Raw genomic sequence first — 19,281 nt, 5'->3', positions numbered from 1 at the left:
CTCTCCTCTCACCTCTCACCCCCTCTCTCCTCCCCTCTCTCCTCTCCTCTCATCCTCTCTCCTCTCCTCTCCTCTCCTCTCATCCCCTCTCCTCTCACCTCTCACCCCCTCTCCTCTCTCCTCCCTCTCCTCCTCCTCTCACCCATCACTGATGGTTCAAATGAGACAGTAAAGGCTCATTTATTAAGATGTTGGTTTGCTTAGAGCCATTTTCACATCAAGACCAAGCTTAATGCTCACTTAGTGAGCCCATTGTTTTTTGCTCTGGTGATGTGCGTGTCAGTCCATGGTGTGTGAGGGAGACAGGAGCATTCATAAAGTTTGATTTAAAACACACTAATGGCATCAGGCAAACACTTACACATTCTTTACTCAACTGAAAGAACACCCCAAACCCCACTCTTCCATTCATTGGGTTCTGGATCCCACAGTAAAAGTATAGGCACACATAGTTATGAACACTACCTTTGAATCCACCCTTGAGAGTTTAAATTTTATGTTTATGTAATAATGAAAAATGCCAGTATATATATATTTTAAAAAAATGCTTATTTTTATATCAAAGACAACTAGGCTGTTAGTCCATCTATAGCATAAATAATATTTTTTTTACATTTTGTAATGTCAAGTTAAGTAATATTATTCTAATATTTGTTTTTTGTGATATTTATCAAATATTTTTGTGCAGTGTTCAGAGTTCAGACTCTGCTTTTAAGTCTGCTCACTTGGCTTAGAGTCTATCTTAGAAACAGCCCTCTGGATTACTCAAAGTGACAAATCAACACAAGTAATAAACAACAAAATCAGAATGTTAACCCGTTATTAACCATTTAGCACATCGTTCTAGTTGTGTGTGTCTAAAACTATTATATGAAACAGATATGCAAGAAGTAGTGGTAGAAAGTAATAATGCAATAATACAAAATAACTGTATGTAGGTTGAATGCAAGATTTTTTTGGCCCAAATCTGAGTCTAATTTCCTCGTGGCGTGGACTGCCAATTAGTCCTGCCACGTATCAATCATAAAACGCACCTACCGCTCACCTGCAGCCGCGTGTGGCTCGTCCCCCGAGAGCGATCTATCATAATATAGTTCCCTCAGTGTATGGGACAAAATTAGGACGGAGAAAGACTGTTCGTTCTGACTTATAAGAGACTGAAATCTACGGGAAACGAGAGATGCGATGCGATCCGTCGCGCTAATAAACAAACGCATGTGTGTTGTATCAGTCTGCACGGGGGAGTGCGCATGCGCACTTCCGCCTGCGTTCTCAAATCGCCGAAAAATTGTCCATTGCGCCTTAAGTATAATTTTTTTAGATATCTGTACTTTTAATTTTACCGTGGATACTTTTCAGTGGATACTTTTTACTTAACTATGTTGTAGGACAGGTATCTGAACTTTCTACTCCACTTTTCAGAAGGACAAAAGTACTTTCTTCACTAGCAAGGACCACGCCACAACAATGGAATATGAGAATGTTTATTGATAATAGTGATGATGGATCAATGATGAATCGATGATGGATCGATGATGGATCGATGATAGTTGGCTGGGTAGAGACTCAGGATGGGGGCTCTGTCTCGGGTTATCAGCCCAGCCGATTCAGAACCCCTACTCCTTAGCTCATAGGTGTCATGTCAAACTCTGGCCCGCCAGACGTTTTAATCTGGCCCGCCGAACATTTCAAATTTATATTTAAAAATATAATATATATATATATATATATATATATATATATATATATATATTTTTTTTAAATCGATTCATAGAACCGTAGTTACATCCGTAATCGTTTTTATCGCTAAAACTACGTGTCCCACAATGCCGCCAGTGGCCGCCCCTCCCCACGGGGCTCTGCTGCACTGCTGTGTGAGCTGCCGGGGGAGAAGTGCACTTTAAGCACTTTTGAGCAGAAGTTTAGTGGTGTGCAGGGCCGGCCCAAGCCTTCAGGGGGCCCTAAGCGAAAACATTTTTGGGGGCCCCTCACCACGTCATCAGAATCAGTTTTATTGCCATTGTCAGTGAACAATTCACAAATGGGAACTTTCTTCAACGCAAACAAAGCGCACCAAAACTCCAGGGCATCCGTTTGCCAGTTAGTTTATTCTCAGCACCTCACAAGCTCAAATATTGATAACTTAAATCCCACAATGCAACTTGGTATTCCGCTGACATCACCTCTACTCCCTGTACAAATAACACACGTCCCAGATAGGTTTTTGGGCGTATTTGTGGGCGTTAAGGGTCTACAGCCACATTAGCAGTTTAAATTAATGAACAGGGGGGGGTCTGGGGGAGATTTTCAGACCTTTTTTGGGTCTTCTGGTGCATTTTAATGTGGTCCAGCCGGCTAAAGTAAGAGTCAAATGTTGAGGTTGTAATGCTATAAAATGAAGATGTGATGAAACTGTGCCAGGAGAAAATGACTAAAGCCAGTTATTAATACATTAGTGTACTTAATTACTCAATACAATATTGGCTATGAAAAATAATGATGGTCAAATTGATTCATTTTAACTGAAAATGTAAAAGTAATAGTTATCCTTACTAATTTATCTTTTACAGCTCCCAACTGTTCCTTCTTGCCAAAGTGACAAAACAAGTTATATTAAATTAAACAAATGGCATAAGCATTGCTTGATTAACAATTAACACTGATAAAACGGTGCAAACATGTTATTCCCAGAGAATGAACAGAACTAGAAGTGAAGGTCCAAACCTCGCTATAGTGAAGAGACTGCGTTTCTGCAACTTTGCCACTTTTGTATAAAAATATACAGTATTATTCTATAACAGACGTAATCATAATATGTCTGGTTATTTTTCACTATCAATTTATTATAATTTATAACAAATAGTCTAATGATGCTTTTTGAATAAATTGAAATGTTTTATTGCTCTATTAAAAGTGAATTACAATATAAATGTTTGTTCTGATCAGAACACCACACACTGGACTCCTGCATGAAACAATGCTGCAATGTGATTGGCTGATGGACCTGACATGCACACATTTTACGTTCCACTCATTGCACTTTAAGAAGTCAAAGTAAAACAGACATCACGAGTCACGATTGATCTCACACATGGTGATGTGAGAGAGAGGGACGCAAACTCAAACCGCTTATCTCTGACTGAGGCTGCACAGGGGCCCGGGACAGGGGCCCGGGACAGGGACAGGGACAGGGGCCCGGGACAGGGGCCCGGGACAGGGGCCGCACACTGTTCACTCCAAAGTCTCACGTCAGAGGTTCTGGACGAGACGGCGCTCGTCCGGACCGGATCTCCGCCTCTTAGTGACCCGGGGCACAGACGCCCCTCACCGGCCTCAGCTGGTGTAAATGTTAAGCTTATTATCTTTCATTCAGACACATATTGTGCGCGGGGCAGAGCTCTCGTCGCCTCCAGTCTGAGCGAACTAACGTGACAGACTCGTGTTGTTTCAAACAGCAGCATTAACCGTCTCTTTGTAAGATAAGTTCAATACCTGGTGAGTGTTGTTGAGTTTGCAGTTTCTTTACATCGTCGAGAAGTTTCTTCTTTCGTTTTTCGGCACCAGGAGATATATTCCTCTGGACATGATGACCACGTTGTGTTGTATTTATGTTTTACTCTCGTTCTGCTCGCGCACAATGAAGTTGACCAATCAGCGCAGGTTTGGTGTCTTGGTTGCCAGATTGTCATTACAAATAAATGCGGTTTGTGCGTTTTATGTTACCGCTGTGTGCGCTGCCGCGCCAGCAGCGCTACTACACTAGTGGCGCACGCTGCGCTTGCACTTCTCATAAGACGGGTTGCCAGATTGGGGGCCCTATTAACGCCTCGGGGCCCTACGCGGCTGCTTAGTTCGCTTATAGGCTAGGCCGGCCCTGGTGGTGTGTCAGTTCAGGTGTACAGATAACTACACAGACATGGAAATGTTAGTTAGTACATTTAAAAGGTTTTTTTAGATCTTGAGAAGTTTATTTTGTTATAAAGTCAAATGTTTATCTCTTTGTAGAACTGTAGATCAACTCTGAAGTTGTAATGCACTTAACCTGAAGCACAGTATTGCTGAAATTACACTTGTTTTTTCTAAATGCATTTCAGTTTATGAGAACAGACGTTTTGAGTCAAAAATGTTTTTATCGATCCAGTAATTGCTTCAAAACAGCGTAGGCTATATAAAGCTATATAGGCTATATAAAACTGAAATTCTTATATTTTTAATAGTTTTATGTTTTACGTTATGTTCGGCCCGCGACCCAGCCTGAGCGTTGAAATTCGGCCCGCGGCCCAAATGAGTTTGACACCCCTACCTTAGATGGTGATGTGTTGATGACAGAGACATGGGGAGGGAGGGTGGGGTCGAGAGAGCAGAGACAAGAGATGCTGGGATAGACCTGTGTATCTTCTTCTGGGTAATCAAGAGGTGTGGTTAAGTGTGTAGGCGTGGTTGCTGGAGTAAGAGGTTGAGGCATTGTCCTGCTCCCGAACCTCAGTCAATAATTAACAATTATCAACTACATGTTTGAGGGGTTATTTTTCATCACATTCATGGTGACATCCTGCCTAAAGGCTTTGAGTTCAGGTCTTGGCTTTGTAGCAAATAAAAAAATATAAGGATTGAAACATCTTGTAACATTTGTCTTGATTTATATTATATTCTATAACACATATAATGTAATGACTTAAAAATAATCCAGGCAATCATTCTTCTGGATGAACTTGTAGGTTGTAATTCTTCCACCACTGCTCAGAAGAACCAAAGAACCACAACGACTAGAAACTTGCTTTATGTTGAAATAATTTTATATAGCTTATATTAAAAAAATGTGCTGTTGTGAAATATACATTGTTGATACAGTACAAGATTCCCTTTTGTTTTACTCTTGGTCCATCACCACCAAGCTGAGGTAGAGTTTTCAGGAAAGGCAGTGCTGTTCTTCATTTGTGGCTGTAGCTTTTGAAACGTCTCCCCTTCCCTCCACAGATTGCAGGCTTCTCACCCTAAAAACACAGTTTACATTTAATAAATACTTGCCTAAAATACATACCATATTCGGACAGTACCTTGTACATGTCACACACAAGAGGCACAAGAGCATCAAAGGCTTTGTCCTGCAGGTCTTCTGTGTGGACCTGGAACAACAAATAAATATTTGTAAAAAAAACTCGGAATATAAAAAAGGGAAAAATATTTAAACTATGCTTTGATAAAACTAAAATGTTTTCTTGTGATTTATTCACCGGTAAGTGAAATGTTTTGCAAAATAAACGTCTATGCTTTGTGTTTTGAGCGATCCATGCGGGTGATCCAGTATTGTCCTGCACATTGTATAGGCATTTTTACAAAAATAAACAGTTTATTAATACCAGACAATAGCACACTAGTTATGAAGGCGGCATACAGATTATTCTAATTAATTGTTCTGAAAAGAGATGTCAAGATAAGAAAACTATGATAACGATCAAGACGAAGCAATTGAAATCAGTCAAGATTACAAAAACGAAAAGCTACATGTAAAATGCTTATTATGTGTTAACTTAATTATATTACTCAAGTTTGATTTCATATTTACCGGTAATCGTCAATAATTGCAAATAATTGAAAAATTGTGATCTATCTCACAGAAATTCTAAAACTACAATGTTATTTCTCTAGTTCTGAATCTGTTTTATATATACACATTTTCCCTTGTAATCTTAACACTCTCCTCTAAATTTTACAGAGTTTGCTTCATCTCCGGAACTGGTATTTAGCATAACCGTTGTATCTTAGCAATTACCCGACGAGATGTATTTCAAGTGACATTTTAAATAATACTAATCGTGTAGTTTTACCCCATTGATGACAATCCAGGGCACATAATTGTGAGGAGGCTTCAGTGCTTGGGTCTTCAGGGCGTTTTGGTGCATGATCTGGTTTCCCAAGTCTCCATTCACACATTTCATCAGCCTCTCCCAGCCCAGTTGAGGTGAAAACAGATCCACACACTGAACAAGGAACAGAAGAGACTAAAGTAACCAACAGTTGTGCTTTTTACGCAAAGACTCTGTTTTAACTGTTTTAATAATAGGGATTTCTAACCAATTGGGCGGCCTTCACAGGATCATTGGAAGCCTCCATGCAGAAGATGGGAAGAAAAGGATCAGAGTTGGTCAGGTTCAGCAAACAGGCCTGTGTAAGAAAACATGTTTAAAACACTAAAGTGTTCATTTTTAATGTAGAATGTGGACGTGTCCTGGAAGGAAAAGTGTACCTCGATCATGTTGCCCACACACTCATCCACTCCATGCTGGCATTTAAAAATATATTTATCTCCATCAAATGACTCCTGAAAGAAAAACACCATTGTGTCATTAGGGACATCAGTAAGTCAAAAGTCCATGTCCAGAATGAAGGGTTAATGACACAAACCCAGACACAAAGCAAGACGGGGTGCATCTGCGGTGGAGAACTACCTGACATGTGATGTGTGTTTGCTTCTGTCTCTGAGGTGCAGGTGGGGCACTATACTCACTGGGTGCTTGGGGCTAATGAGTCGGTAAACAGGAAAAAACAACAGGATTCTGGGAGATGTGATTTACTGTCATTTAGCATTACTTTATATTCTTTATTTTGTGTTTACCTTTATCGTCAAATCAACTAACACAGCATACTTAATTTATTTGCTGCAATTATACATATGTTCTGTTTACATATGTTTTGGAAAATCACTTCATAAATTGTAACAATTACTTTGACTTTAGTAATACTATGAAATGTTGAGGCCGTACAGACTTATTATCATGTAATATTACCAGGAATGTCCCACAATTTAAATCCTAAAAGCAACTTCGACAAGTGCTTTTCTCAGAACAGAATTTAGTTTATAAAAGGTTATGGGCCAACATGACTTTTATTCCAAAATTGCTCTTCAACATTTTACTATAATTTCCTCACGAAATGAAAACAAAACATCTTATTTAAAGGAGAGAAAGGTAATGAGATCAACTATGTGTGACCCCAAAGTCTGTATCAGTGACAATGTGATCGTAGCTGCAGTGTTCCTGTTTATCTGCTATTGTTTACCGGTACTTAATATTTTGTTTTCTTTTTTTAAGTCAGGTAAAAACTAATTACTAAGAAGGGTTTGAGAGGTATATATTTGTTATTATAGTGTAGCAGCAATTTAGGAGCATCCATCAATCATCTTCTTCCGCTTTATCCGGGGCCGGGTCGCGGGGGCAGCAGTCTAAGCAGGGACTCCCAGACTTCCCCTCCCCAGACACTTCCTCCATCTCAATTTAGGAGCACATTTCTTTATTCACCATTGACTCTCCTACAGTTTGCCACTCACTGCCAAATTTAATTTAAAATTAAACATTATAACTTTTGAATGGGAAAGAGTCTGCAAAATGATGCAACAGGAAGCTGAAACACAACTTTTTGTTTTTTTTCCTTAAGCAATAAACGAAACACTGGCCTCATTGCGCGGCCGTACCTGAGCGTTGCCATAGGGCACCAGGGTCAGGTCCATGATGTCTCCCAGCAGCACAGACGTGGGGTAGAGCATGGATGTGATGAAGTTCCTACAGCCGGGACACAGGCTCTCATAGTACAGCTCAATCTTCACTGGATCTGCTGTCTGCCTCGACTGTGTGTAGTTAGCCTCCAGACACTGCTGCAACACCTGAAAAGAACAACCATACATAAAATCTGGCTTCAAATGGCTACAAGATATTGTCAGCTTTGAAAAAAATACAAAATATAGTGAACAAGTTACATAAAGGCTGGACAATATGCAAAAAAAAACACACGTTTTTTTTTGTCTTCATACTGATGAAAAAAAATGGCTTTCAATATTGAATTCATGAACATAAACAATGCAGATTTGTGATCAGTGCCATACAATATGGCGTCAATACCAGTGGGTTTTAGTCTAAAAAGTAAAAAAAAAAACAGCTCCTCACACCCAGAATCAGATGTGATGAAACCTGAACGCTGCAAGGAAATGCAAACTGTGGATGCACTGCAGACTGTTGTTTTTCACATCGCACATCTCTTTTTTTATTTTAAAACGTGTATTTATGTAATGCAATGTATTTTGGCCTCACTCCTGCCATAGACACAATCAATGGATACCTTTGGAACATACTTTTGGCAGCAGGAAAAAATATAGTCACAAAGAAGAGGATTACACAGACCTCAACGGCGATCAAGGACTGGACTGACACAGTGACAGACATTAGACAAATGGAAAAATTGACATTCAGATTAAATTTGAAAAACTTTGGACTAAATGGGACTTATTATTATTTTACTCTCCGGTCAGGTTCCTTGTTTTATGCCCCAAATAGACCACAACCAAATGTTTAGAAAGCACAGACAATATTATAAAAGTGCAGAGATGAAGAAATAACAGATCCATGAGTCCCTGTCCTCTCTCACCCCACACTGGACTGCAGCCTCCACAGAAGAGCACCAGGTTGATGGGGAGTGAGCGCAACGAAACTCGGCCCCGCTGCCCGAGCTTAAGTTCCCCCACACGGCGAGCAGCAGCAGAGGTAGTGCCTTCATCGTGTGTTCGACTCGCTCTGCACGGCTTGAATGACTGCAGACAGATGAGCAGCGGCGGTATTAGATAAAGTAGTAACAAACACGGCCAACTTTTAATACGGCGCCGCTGCTTCCGTGTGCCAGCTGCGCGCTTGCTGATTGGTTGCGCATCACGTGGTCACAGTAGCACTAAGAGGAATCACGAGGTTAAAAAAAAAAAAAAATGACGATGAAGCAAAAAATTAATGCTCCGGCTCAACATCATGAGTCATATAAGTTTGTGCGAGTTTAATGCTTTGTTTCATGGTTTTGGGGCGGTTGTTATACCAGGTTGAACTGAAGCCGGTCCTGTGATGGTCTTATCTTCGTGTTGGTGAGAGATTATTTTCATAAAAGCATAATCAGAGAAGAAGTAAGTGATATAAATAAGAAATGAGGAAACAATTTAGTAAGAAACTTAAGTAGAAACAAGCCCATTGACTTCCTGTTGAAAAACTGCAGAACTGATAAGCCCCGCCTTTTCCTTGTGACTTTTGACTGTGACAAGCAGCAGATTGTCATTTACAGATTTTATATTTGATAAGTGTCTCTGTAGGATGATCTTTACTCACAATGAGTCTTAAACAAAACAGCTAAACTAAGCTGTATTAATTAGTTTGGACACTGAGAATAGATTAAAAGATTGACTCAATTAGCTGGCCTTATTTATTTATGTATTAGAAATGCGGAACAAAATTCAAATAGAATACTTACCGTAATAGTTGAATAACAATTATGATGGTCCAAGATTAAGAATTCAAATCAACGGTCACTTAACAGATCCACTCACACTGGAAAGAGGGGTGTGCCAGGGCTGTGCCTGGTCCCCTCTGTTATTTACTTTGTGCTTGGAACCATAGATGTTGTGTCGGTTCTTGTACAGGCTTTACTGGCATATGACAAAGAGTAGAGTAAATTAGAGGGAATTAAGAATCCCTGGATAAAATCAGTGCTTACGACCTGGAAGGACATAATCAAATCGGACAAACTAATGTTAAAATCTCAAGCTGGTTGGCTTATGACCAAGGTTTTGTACCAAATAGCACAAACCTGATTAAAGTTCTGAATATCAAAAGGGTTTTTTTTTGTTTGTTTTTTACCAGATTGTAAAAAAAATCTATTCAAAAACTTGGAAAGGCTTGGAGGAACAGGACTTTTATAGGTATTTTCAAATAAGGAGACCATTACAAATATCATAACCATTATAACTCTCTGACCTAAATGTTTACGGATTTGTTTCAAGGGGAACAATATCTAAATTATATAAATGCATTAATAATATTAATGTATTTTTTAAAATAGACAAATAAAACCAAACTGACAAGTGAAAACAATGGGTTACAATGAGCAAAATTGTGATTATTTTTTGTTCATATTGCCCAACCCTAACATTTGAGATGAATTTAACAAAATACTGAATAATACTTACACAATCCATCCTGATGCTTTTGCATGTGACAGTTGCAGTTTTATATGTTGATTCAGTTCTGAGTCAAACAAATCATTACAGTTCACCTGCTGACTCTCACATGACTGTGACAACCCCATGACAACCCGGGGACCGATTCACTTTGCTTCCCTTCATTCCTATTCATCCTTACAAGTTTAAAAATAAGTAGTCATAAGAGAGGGCCAATTTTTCACTTGTCCAGATTTCAGTGTTGCTTTGCCAAGTCTATTATGTGTCTTCTTGCCATGTCTGTTCTGTTTTGTTGGAAGTTTTTATGATGGAAAAAAACAAGGACATATTGTGTTTAATTAATCATTGAATGAAGTGAATTCATAACCTTTATTTGTTTGCACCCTGAGGAAGGCCACGTTAGGGCTGAAATGCGCTGGTGCGTATTTTAAACTTAAAGCTATGTTATAATAAAGGCTTTTTAATTATTTTTGCAAATCAACAGAGTGCCTTGGGTTTTTTTGTCTGTGGGAATACTCGACTATGTATGTTTATATATTTTTCGCCACTATTTATACCCGCATAGACAACTGTTTTTTTCTTTATCTCATAACCTTTGTTACTTAAGTACAGACACAGGAGCAAAAAAGTAGAACTATAAATAGCACATAGAAAAATCAACTTCAAGACACAGAACGTAACTTTTTAGCCAATAAGACTTTTTTTCACATAACAACTGTGTTGCTGCAGTGAGCAGCCTTTTATCACAAAACTGACTCGTACTTGGCCTGGAAGAGCCTCCTCCTGCTTGTTTCTATGGAAATATTGTTCCTAAGATTCCACAGTATGGCATAAAACATATCTATCTCCATGGGGAATGTTCAAAGGTATTTCCATGGAATCATGCAGGTGACTTTCCACCTCCAGAAATGTACATACTGTGCCTTTAACTTTTTACTTGAAGTACCATACATTTTTAAATAGATACTACAAAGCTTAAAGTATGAAAGTAAGTAGTAAGTAAAAAAAAAAAAAATGGAGTGGAAAGTACACCTGCTCTTAAATGTAAAAGTAAAGTAAAAGTAGTTAGTAGCCGTTGTAAAAAATATTTCGGTAACTGTACTTTACTTAAGTATAGTACTTTTACTTTTACACTTTGTTACTTTCCACTGATATTGCTAAGCAGTAGAAACTGGATGGAAAACAGACAGTATTATATATAAATGAAAACTGAAACACAAAACACTCAACGCGAGTTGTTTTTGATATATCTTTTATTGTCTTGTAAAATCATTGCATCAGCCTACAGAATCGTAACAATGAGAGAAAGAATACCTGTCTGAAAACAATTCTGAAGCAAGCATTTTACAGTGAGATATTGATATATAGAAAACCTGGATAAAGAAGCAAGAGTAACAGTGGACCGTCACATGTGGACAACAGGCGTGTTACAGCACAACACAACCTTTTGGACTGAACAGTGCTCCTCTATTATGATGATTCTGTTGTTTTTTGTTAGGTCAAGATCATTGGCTAAAACACTGTTAACATTGTGGCATGTGTGATAAACGACAAACTCTGAAAATTTAAATACAAAGAAACTGTATGATTTATTTGTTTGTTTTATGCCTTAAATTTAGTTTATTTTAAAAATGCAAACCATAAAATGTAAAATATTATTATTTTGAATGATACAGGGAGCACTGTTCCAAATCCGACCACATTTTATTGAGATCTGAACAGAGAAAGTTGTTGAAATTCAAAATGACAAAGAAATGAAAGAAATAAAAAGCCATCTGTTGGTGCATAGTGGATCACACCGATAGTCTGACTGAAAGCATATTTTTTTACTGTTGAATTACACACTGTAAACGTTTTTTTTTTTTTCTGTTCGTGGGAAAATAAATCAAGCTAGCTTATTTTTTTCTTTATAGGCTCTGTACGGGTTAACCATGAACAGATAGGAACAAACAAAAATAAACATTTGGACAGACAAGTATTTGCGGCCTTTTAAAAAAAGCCAATAAAACAAATATACTCGTGCACCATAAAAAAACACTTTCAAAGGTTTTGAACATGTACACAGATCCGCTGAAGTAGGGATCGTTCTTGCCGCTTGTGCATGGCTGTACCTTCTGTATGGCATTTGAGTCCATCTGCACTGCCTGAGCTGAGGCCAGGCCAAAGAAAATCACTCAGAGCGACCACAACTTTTGGTATTATAATCAAAGTATCACAAAAAGCATGTAAATAAGTAATTATAACTTTAAACCAATTATCAATTTTTCTAGGTGGAACATATATTGAAAAATGCATAATTATCACAAAGGTCGTTTTGGAAATTTGTCAAATTGGATAAACAAGTCTTGAAAGTGATATTTCTGCAATTAAATGGTTAAAGGCGCAATGGACGATTTTTCGGCGATTTGAGAACGCAGGCGGAAGTGCGCATGCGCACTCCCCCGTTCGGACTGATACAACACACACGTGCGTTTGTTTATTAGCGCAACAGAGCGCATCGCATCTCTCGTCTCCCGTAGATTTCTGTCCACTTCTGCGTCAGCTCGAAAAGTCTTTCTTCGTCTTCATTTTGCCACGTACACTGAGGGAACTATATTATGATAGATCCATGCGCTTAGGCACGCGGAAACGTGGGGACGAGTCTGACGCGGCTGCAGGTGAGCGGTAGGTGCGTTTTATGATTGATACGTGGCAGGACAAATGATTTATCCACGCCACGAGGAAATATGATGAAAAATTTGCTGAAAAAAATCGTCCATTCCACCTTTAATATTATAGTCCATTCACATTTGGGTTTGATATTTCAATGTCAACCTACACAGGCACATGTGCGTGTGCCGCCATGTGCACGTGTGTGCCAAAAGAAGAGTTTTGCCCCTCACAGCTAAAATTCTGACTGTATGTCATCTGCATAACCTCTATTGTCATCCAAAACAGTAACAAATTATTCATTTTTCAATATTACCCACCTCCTAACTTTATCCATGCTAATGACAAAATTAGCACAGTTAGAATTGATCATGTACCGTGCTGTATATGTGGTCGCTCCATTCTTCTTAAACTCGCTACAAGTGTCTCTTTTGTGGTGCAAAATTAACACTGCCTCTATTCACAACCAAAAAAATAATATCTCAAAAAATATTTCAAAAGTAGAAATAAAGAAAGAAACAACTCCTGTCTCTACTATTATTTTTTTCTTATATAAATGCAATCGCTCTGTAGTTCTTGTTAACACACAAATGTACACAAGCCTGCTTCATCCTGAAAAATCATGCTCAATGATGAAGTCTGGAAGTCTGACGAATTAACAAACAGCGGAGTAGTAAAAACGCAGCTGCACATCTCTCTCTGATTTGCGTCCGCGCACAGTTCAAATCAGAATCACAGAATTCAAAAATATAGATATATAAGCAGAATATATCTCAAAATATTCTCTCAATCTTCAAACCTACAATAGACACCAAATATATATAGTTTTTCTTGTTTTGTATGTGTGCTTTGTGAGCGTAGTAGCCATCTCAAGGAAACGTAATTTACAGTGCACCAAAGCGGATGAAAAAATATCAGGATTAGTCGCGTAAAAAAGTCGTTTCTTGATTAGCTCAAATGCATATCCGATATATAACAGCTGAGGAGCCCGGGCCGAAGCGCCGCGCTGCTGCCGCTCGTGCTGTCAAATCTTCTCTGAGAATCATTGCTACTGAACGTTGCATTGCTGGCATTTTATCTATGGTGAGTATGGCGTGGAGCTCCTTTACAACTTTGGGATGAGATCACATGTATGAATTGCTTTCCCTGTTTGAAAATGGCTGCTATTTAAGGTCCCCTGTTTTGTTTTGTTGGTCCATAGGGTAAATTGAGAGTTTTTAGCTGGTTCCAAAATCATCCATGAGCAAAAAAAAAAATCTCTCTCGCAGTCACAAGTATGGTTAAGCTGGTTGTGACTTAGAAAATCACGATGAGACTGGTGCTTTTAACTCTGATGGGTCAAACTGCACACTGTGTTGAGAATATAATCTGAATTAAGCTTTAAAGGACACTTATTGTACAAAGTTGACTTTTTTGAGTTTTTTACCATGTTACAACATTGTTCCATCATCAAAAACAAACCCGGAGTTGTATTTAGCTTAATTCAGGCTTGTATGATGAATCCGGTTTAGTAAGTCCTCTGCTTTCTGAGCCTCAAAAAACACTCTGTTTGAATTTCGGTTGTGTGACATCATATGTAGAGCTCTTAGATCAGCTGTTTTGATCCATAAGTCATTATATTTCTGCAGTCAAATTGCATTCATTACAACTGCGTGCCTGAATTTGCATGTCGGGGGGAAGCTAGGTTTGTTTATCTACCCTATGTAATTCCCTCTCCAGCCAGTAGATGGAGCTCTAACTCAAAAAAATCATAACATGAGAGCCAAAGCAGAGGTACTCAAGGACATGTTTAAAGATCAATAAAAATCAAACAATGCAGAATATGTGTCTTTTAAAAAGAAAAGCATTAAAAGCACAATGTGAGTAATTGACGGCGCTGTATTTATCCAATTGTACACAGCAAAAAATCAGCTGTACAAACAGGGGACCTTTAAACATGAACCAATCCCTGATGAACGTAGTTTCCTGAATCAGTCTGTGTGTTTTTTGGGTAAAAAAATGTGCCATCTTTGCTGCTCCTGAGTCAAAAACACTGAGGACCGAGTAACCAGCACTGAACCAAACCGACGACTAGAACAACAAGCCACCGGGGGACGCACTTACACCAACTGTAAACGAAGCAATTCATGCATGTCACAGATGTCCAAAGTCTGCATAAACAGGAAAACAATTACACGTCGAATACTTTCTCATGATCACACTGTGAATCTACTGTACATGGTAGCTGAATTTTTTTTTTTACCGACTGGACACAATTTGCATAACAAGCTAGCCTTTGCTAACGTGAATAACTGTGCACACGCTCTACGGAGGACAAACAAATTAGTCAAAAACTGTGATTTTTTTTTACAAAACATCACTGTACACGGTTCATTCCACTATCTACATTTTTTTTTAAAAACACTCCTGTTACAGCTCTATGGAAACAAAACAAAAAAACGGTAAGCCACACTATTTCTCAGTTAGTTTGGGGTTGTTGGGTTTTAAACACACAACGATGAGTTTGAAGTGTGTGATGTGTGAAACAAAGTGCGGTGGCTAAAAAAATCATTGGTCCAACAAATCCTACCTGAAAAACATACTGAGACAAAAAAAAAAAAAAAACACTGCTGCATGCATTCACGTCAAAGAGCTTATTACTGTAGAACAACGGGACCATTCCGGTTATACACGCTTCACATTTGGAGCTAAACTGTGTCAATTAAAACAAAACAAAACAATGCAAATAAAATGAGCACCAAGCTTCTGTACAGCCGCCACCGCAAAATGAAGGAATATGTAACAACTATGATTATCAACAAAAATCTTCTTTTCTTTTATAACATGCTTACATTATTATCATTTTTATACAACGAAATTTGCAATTACTGAAACACAAAGCAGCAATAACAACTGTGTGGAGGACTAACATTACAATATTCACAAACGGGTCAATCTTAACTGACGCCAAAGTAGCAATAGGTTGCATTCAACATTCTAGAATTCTATGGAAGAATTTACTGTCAGATTGCAGATTTGTTGTTGGTATGTTTCTTATCTCAGTAATTACTGGGCCTGTCCACATTAAACAAAAACTAGCACAAAGTTCAACGTCTTCTCTGTCAGCATAAATAAACAAAGTGAAATATTTTTTAAATAACAGCTTCAGAATGTAGGGCCATTATTAAACTCAAATGACGTGATTGTTGTCAGTTAAAAAGACTTTAAAGCCATGAGATTAGTATGACAAGTTTGTGGAGCGAATCCCAAACAAATAATGAGGGGGAAAAAAGTAAATCTCCCATAAAGTTACATAGGTCCCTGCTCTCCATCTGAAATCAATCAAATTCTAGAACGTGAATGCAACCTATTGGCATTTAAAGATGAATCCATATCAGATTGAATCGCTATCTATACTTCAAAAAAATTAAACGTAATTTTTGAAGTCACTTGGGAAAATTAAACAATGGAGAAAAAAAATGTTTGCGTTAATGATGCTGGTCACATGAAAAATTAATTTAGTTAATTCACAAGATTTTTTTATATTATGACCATTTCAAAATCGCAATGTTTGAAGAAAGTGAAATTCTGATTATTGAATATTATTAGAAAGATAATTGTATGGCTCTCAAAATATCTCAAAACAATTTCAATAAAACAAATAAAAAGACAAATGAACTCAAATGGGAACAATTCTAGTCGTTCAACCCCACACACTAGCCCTCTAAAACGCAAGAGATTAGCACTGGCATGTGGGTTACACTCTGGCCCCCCCTACTGGACAAAAAGGCACTTTCAATCTTCCTCAGCACGTGATATAGCCCTCATGGCAGCTGTCGCCCATAGTTTGATTCTTGGATTTATTGTACCTGCCAAGAACTGTGCAATGTAAAGTCATGTTGATTAATCCTGACTGATCATTTGAATTGAAATACGCTGCATTTTGATCTTACGTTTTTAAATATCAAATGTTTTATAGGTTAAAAAAAAAGATCTACATGATTTGGGCTGTAGTTTGAATAAAGTGTCAATGCAGTGTACGTTTTTATACGATGCACGATTTAAGTTATTAAATGAATAAAAATAACATTTTAAAAATCTACCAAATCAGGAGAAAAGTAGCTGCGAAATTGTGTTTGAATCATCTGCATAGTCCTATCCCGATCCAGTCTGTTTGACAAAAAACAAACAAAAAGCAAAAATGACAAAAACTAAGCTAAAGACTCCACGCAATCGTATAATCTCTCCACGCTGGCAATGGCTGCTACATGAAAACAGACGACATCCTTCATTTGGCTCACATTAGCTGGATCCTAGAAGCAAAGTTTCAAACAAAAACAAAAAACGTTCACATGCACGGACTGCATGTGAGTCTGAAATATACTGTACATGTTTCTTTTGTACATGTGAAGCTCAGTGAGAACAGTCGAATAAAACGGAAAGTATCGCGAGTAAAGAGTCGAACAGTAAAGAAGACGTTTACAACAGTCTACCAAGCAAATACAGTACCGAGGATATTAATCACGTAGATCTATGCTCTGTCGGACATGTAGGGGGCGCACTGACAGCGGTTAAGTCGACAGATATAGTACAACAAGCGCTGGCTAGGGTATTATCTACGAAAAGTCAGGAGAGGAGAGGAGGAAGAAGGCTGTGTACCTCTCCACCTCAGAGCTGTTTCACATAGTTAGCATTTTGTCCACAAGTTAGACAAATTATCAAATGTGACTTTTAAAAAAGGTGCAATTTGTCAATTTTCTGCTTGCTGCTGCTGCTTGAGAATGATTATTTTTGTCTGTTCCACACTATGGCATTAAAGGGACATATTTTGCTAAATCAACTTTAATGAGCTTTTAACCTAATGGGTTTCCTCGTCATTCATTTACTCATAGTTGTAATGTTTGAGTACCGGTAATCTTGTACTGTCCAGGGTCGTGTGCTCAGAAAATAGTATCATATCATATTTATATAGCGCATTTTTGGCCATTCAAAGAAACGTCACAGCGCATAATTAATTCACTCCACACTCAATGGTGGTAAGCTATTATTGTACTTACTAGGCCATTTTATATACATTTTGCAGTTTTTAATGAACAAAATGTAAAATCATGATCTACTTGTTATCGTTCAATACTAAATACCTGAGTTACAGGTCAGATAAGTACATTTTGAGTCATAAAACCCCTGTAATTGAATAAATGCAAGCTAGACAAGTATAATGCCAAACTGTGGAACATTCCAAGCAACAAAATAACATCTCTCCTCACCAGAAAACTTACATGGTACACCATTGAGCACCTAAAGAAACCACCCAGATGTACTGTATGTTTTAGTAAATAAGTTGTTGAGAATATGACATCTCGATAGTTTCAAGTTGGTTCTCTGCTTATTGAAAAAAATTACATTCATTCAATACCATTCGACTAAAACAATTGTGAGTCCAATTGTTATCTTTGTGAAACCCACTCTCTCGCCTTGTGTATAGCCTGTTGAATATATCAAAGACACGTGTACCATGCAGTGTCATGTACATTGTACCTCTACAATGGAAATCGCGACAAGCTAAAGCAGCTGAAATATAAACATTTGATAAAAATATAGATTTGTTTGAATTTTAAAGCTGTCGACGGCCATTTTCTCCTTCCTCTCTGACAGTCTTCTGACACAGGCTTGTGGTCAATCGAAGCTTTTTCTATGGCACTTATTAAGCACGCTTTTAAAAAATCTTAAACTCCAGTGACAACACCCCTGGTCCACTTTTTTAATTGTATTTTTGCTTTTCTACGTGAAGCGAACAGCCACGTTTTGCCAAGCCAGTGTCTGCTAGGTGAGTGACAGGCTGTTGTCTACAGAGTGCAGGCAGTCTGTGGGTGACGCTGGGCCTTTGTCGCGTGTCCAAGGCGGAGAGGAGAGAGAACACCTCTTATTTTAAACATGGGCCTGCTTCTTTTAGTTGTCCTTAGACACGTATTTTAAAAATCCAATGTACACGGCTAACGGCTAGCCAGACTAACTATACATGGTGTGCTTGAAGCCGTGATTTGTGCGAGTACGTGGAAACACTGAGCTCTACCCACCACTGAAACGTAACCATAGTTTTAGGTTTTGCACTGGCCGGCCCCGCCCTAAACACTCCCTCTCACTCGGGGGGTGGTGGTGGTGGGGAGCATCTCATCTGGGGTGCTGCTGGCTGGGAGAGCAGCCCAGCACGGGGTAGGCCAGAGTGACATTCAGGTGGTCGTTGTGTTGGACCAGAGACACGTTCTTGTAATGCAGCACCAGGTCTTTGAGGGACGAGTACAGGTTGTAGGGCTCAGCGAATCCGTAACCCGTGGCCGTCTTGTAGATGACGCAGTGTTTGGTGTCGCCGTCCACACTGGGAGGAAAGACAAGTCTATTTATATAAAGTGTAATCAAATCTTAATATAGTTTTTTTCCCAACCCAATTGTTCATGAAATGGCTAAATTCGATAGCTTTAGCTCTAGCTTAGCCTTAGTTCAAACAAGGTTGTGAGTCAACACAATCTAGCTTGCTGTGAATCATTGTATACCATTCATTTCCCATGTGACAGGTTTGACCGGGAGCTGTAACCCAATGAAGAAATCCTAACTTCACATTTACAAAATGTGAAAATGTGTTGCAGTCAACTAGTTCTTGGTAAATGAGG

At 38.5% G+C, this 19,281-nt stretch overlaps 2 protein-coding genes across 3 annotated transcripts in view; both read right to left on the bottom strand.

Moving 5' to 3' along the window:
- Positions 1–4,921: 4,921 nt before the first annotated feature.
- Positions 4,922–8,655, bottom strand: LOC140356699 (gamma-interferon-inducible lysosomal thiol reductase-like). The gene is made up of 7 exons (XM_072441857.1): positions 8,419–8,655; positions 7,472–7,660; positions 6,248–6,322; positions 6,076–6,165; positions 5,829–5,981; positions 5,058–5,126; positions 4,922–4,994 (listed from the first exon to the last, which is right to left on the bottom strand). The coding sequence occupies exons 1-7, from the start codon at positions 8,545–8,547 to the stop codon at positions 4,932–4,934; spliced, it is 768 nt and encodes a 255-aa protein (XP_072297958.1). The 5' UTR covers positions 8,548–8,655; the 3' UTR covers positions 4,922–4,931.
- A 2,565-nt stretch (positions 8,656–11,220) lies between these two features.
- The window catches only part of pik3r2 (phosphoinositide-3-kinase, regulatory subunit 2 (beta)), a 64,432-nt gene continuing 56,371 nt past the window's right edge, over positions 11,221–19,281 (bottom strand). For both annotated transcript variants that reach the window (XM_072441884.1, XM_072441883.1), the window contains one exon: positions 11,221–18,989. In XM_072441884.1, coding sequence (XP_072297985.1) covers positions 18,785–18,989 — 205 coding nt within the window. In that variant the 3' untranslated portion in view covers positions 11,221–18,784. The remainder of the gene's footprint in view (positions 18,990–19,281) is intronic.

The sequence above is a fragment of the Eucyclogobius newberryi genome, unplaced genomic scaffold (assembly GCF_026437365.1).
Source record: "Eucyclogobius newberryi isolate DKJ021-1_F unplaced genomic scaffold, fEucNew1.0.hap1 SCAF_12, whole genome shotgun sequence".
In the NCBI taxonomy this organism is placed as follows: domain Eukaryota; kingdom Metazoa; phylum Chordata; class Actinopteri; order Gobiiformes; family Gobiidae; genus Eucyclogobius; species Eucyclogobius newberryi.
The sequence above is the reverse complement of the archived record's forward strand: the minus strand, read 5'-3'. Positions and strand labels throughout refer to the sequence as shown.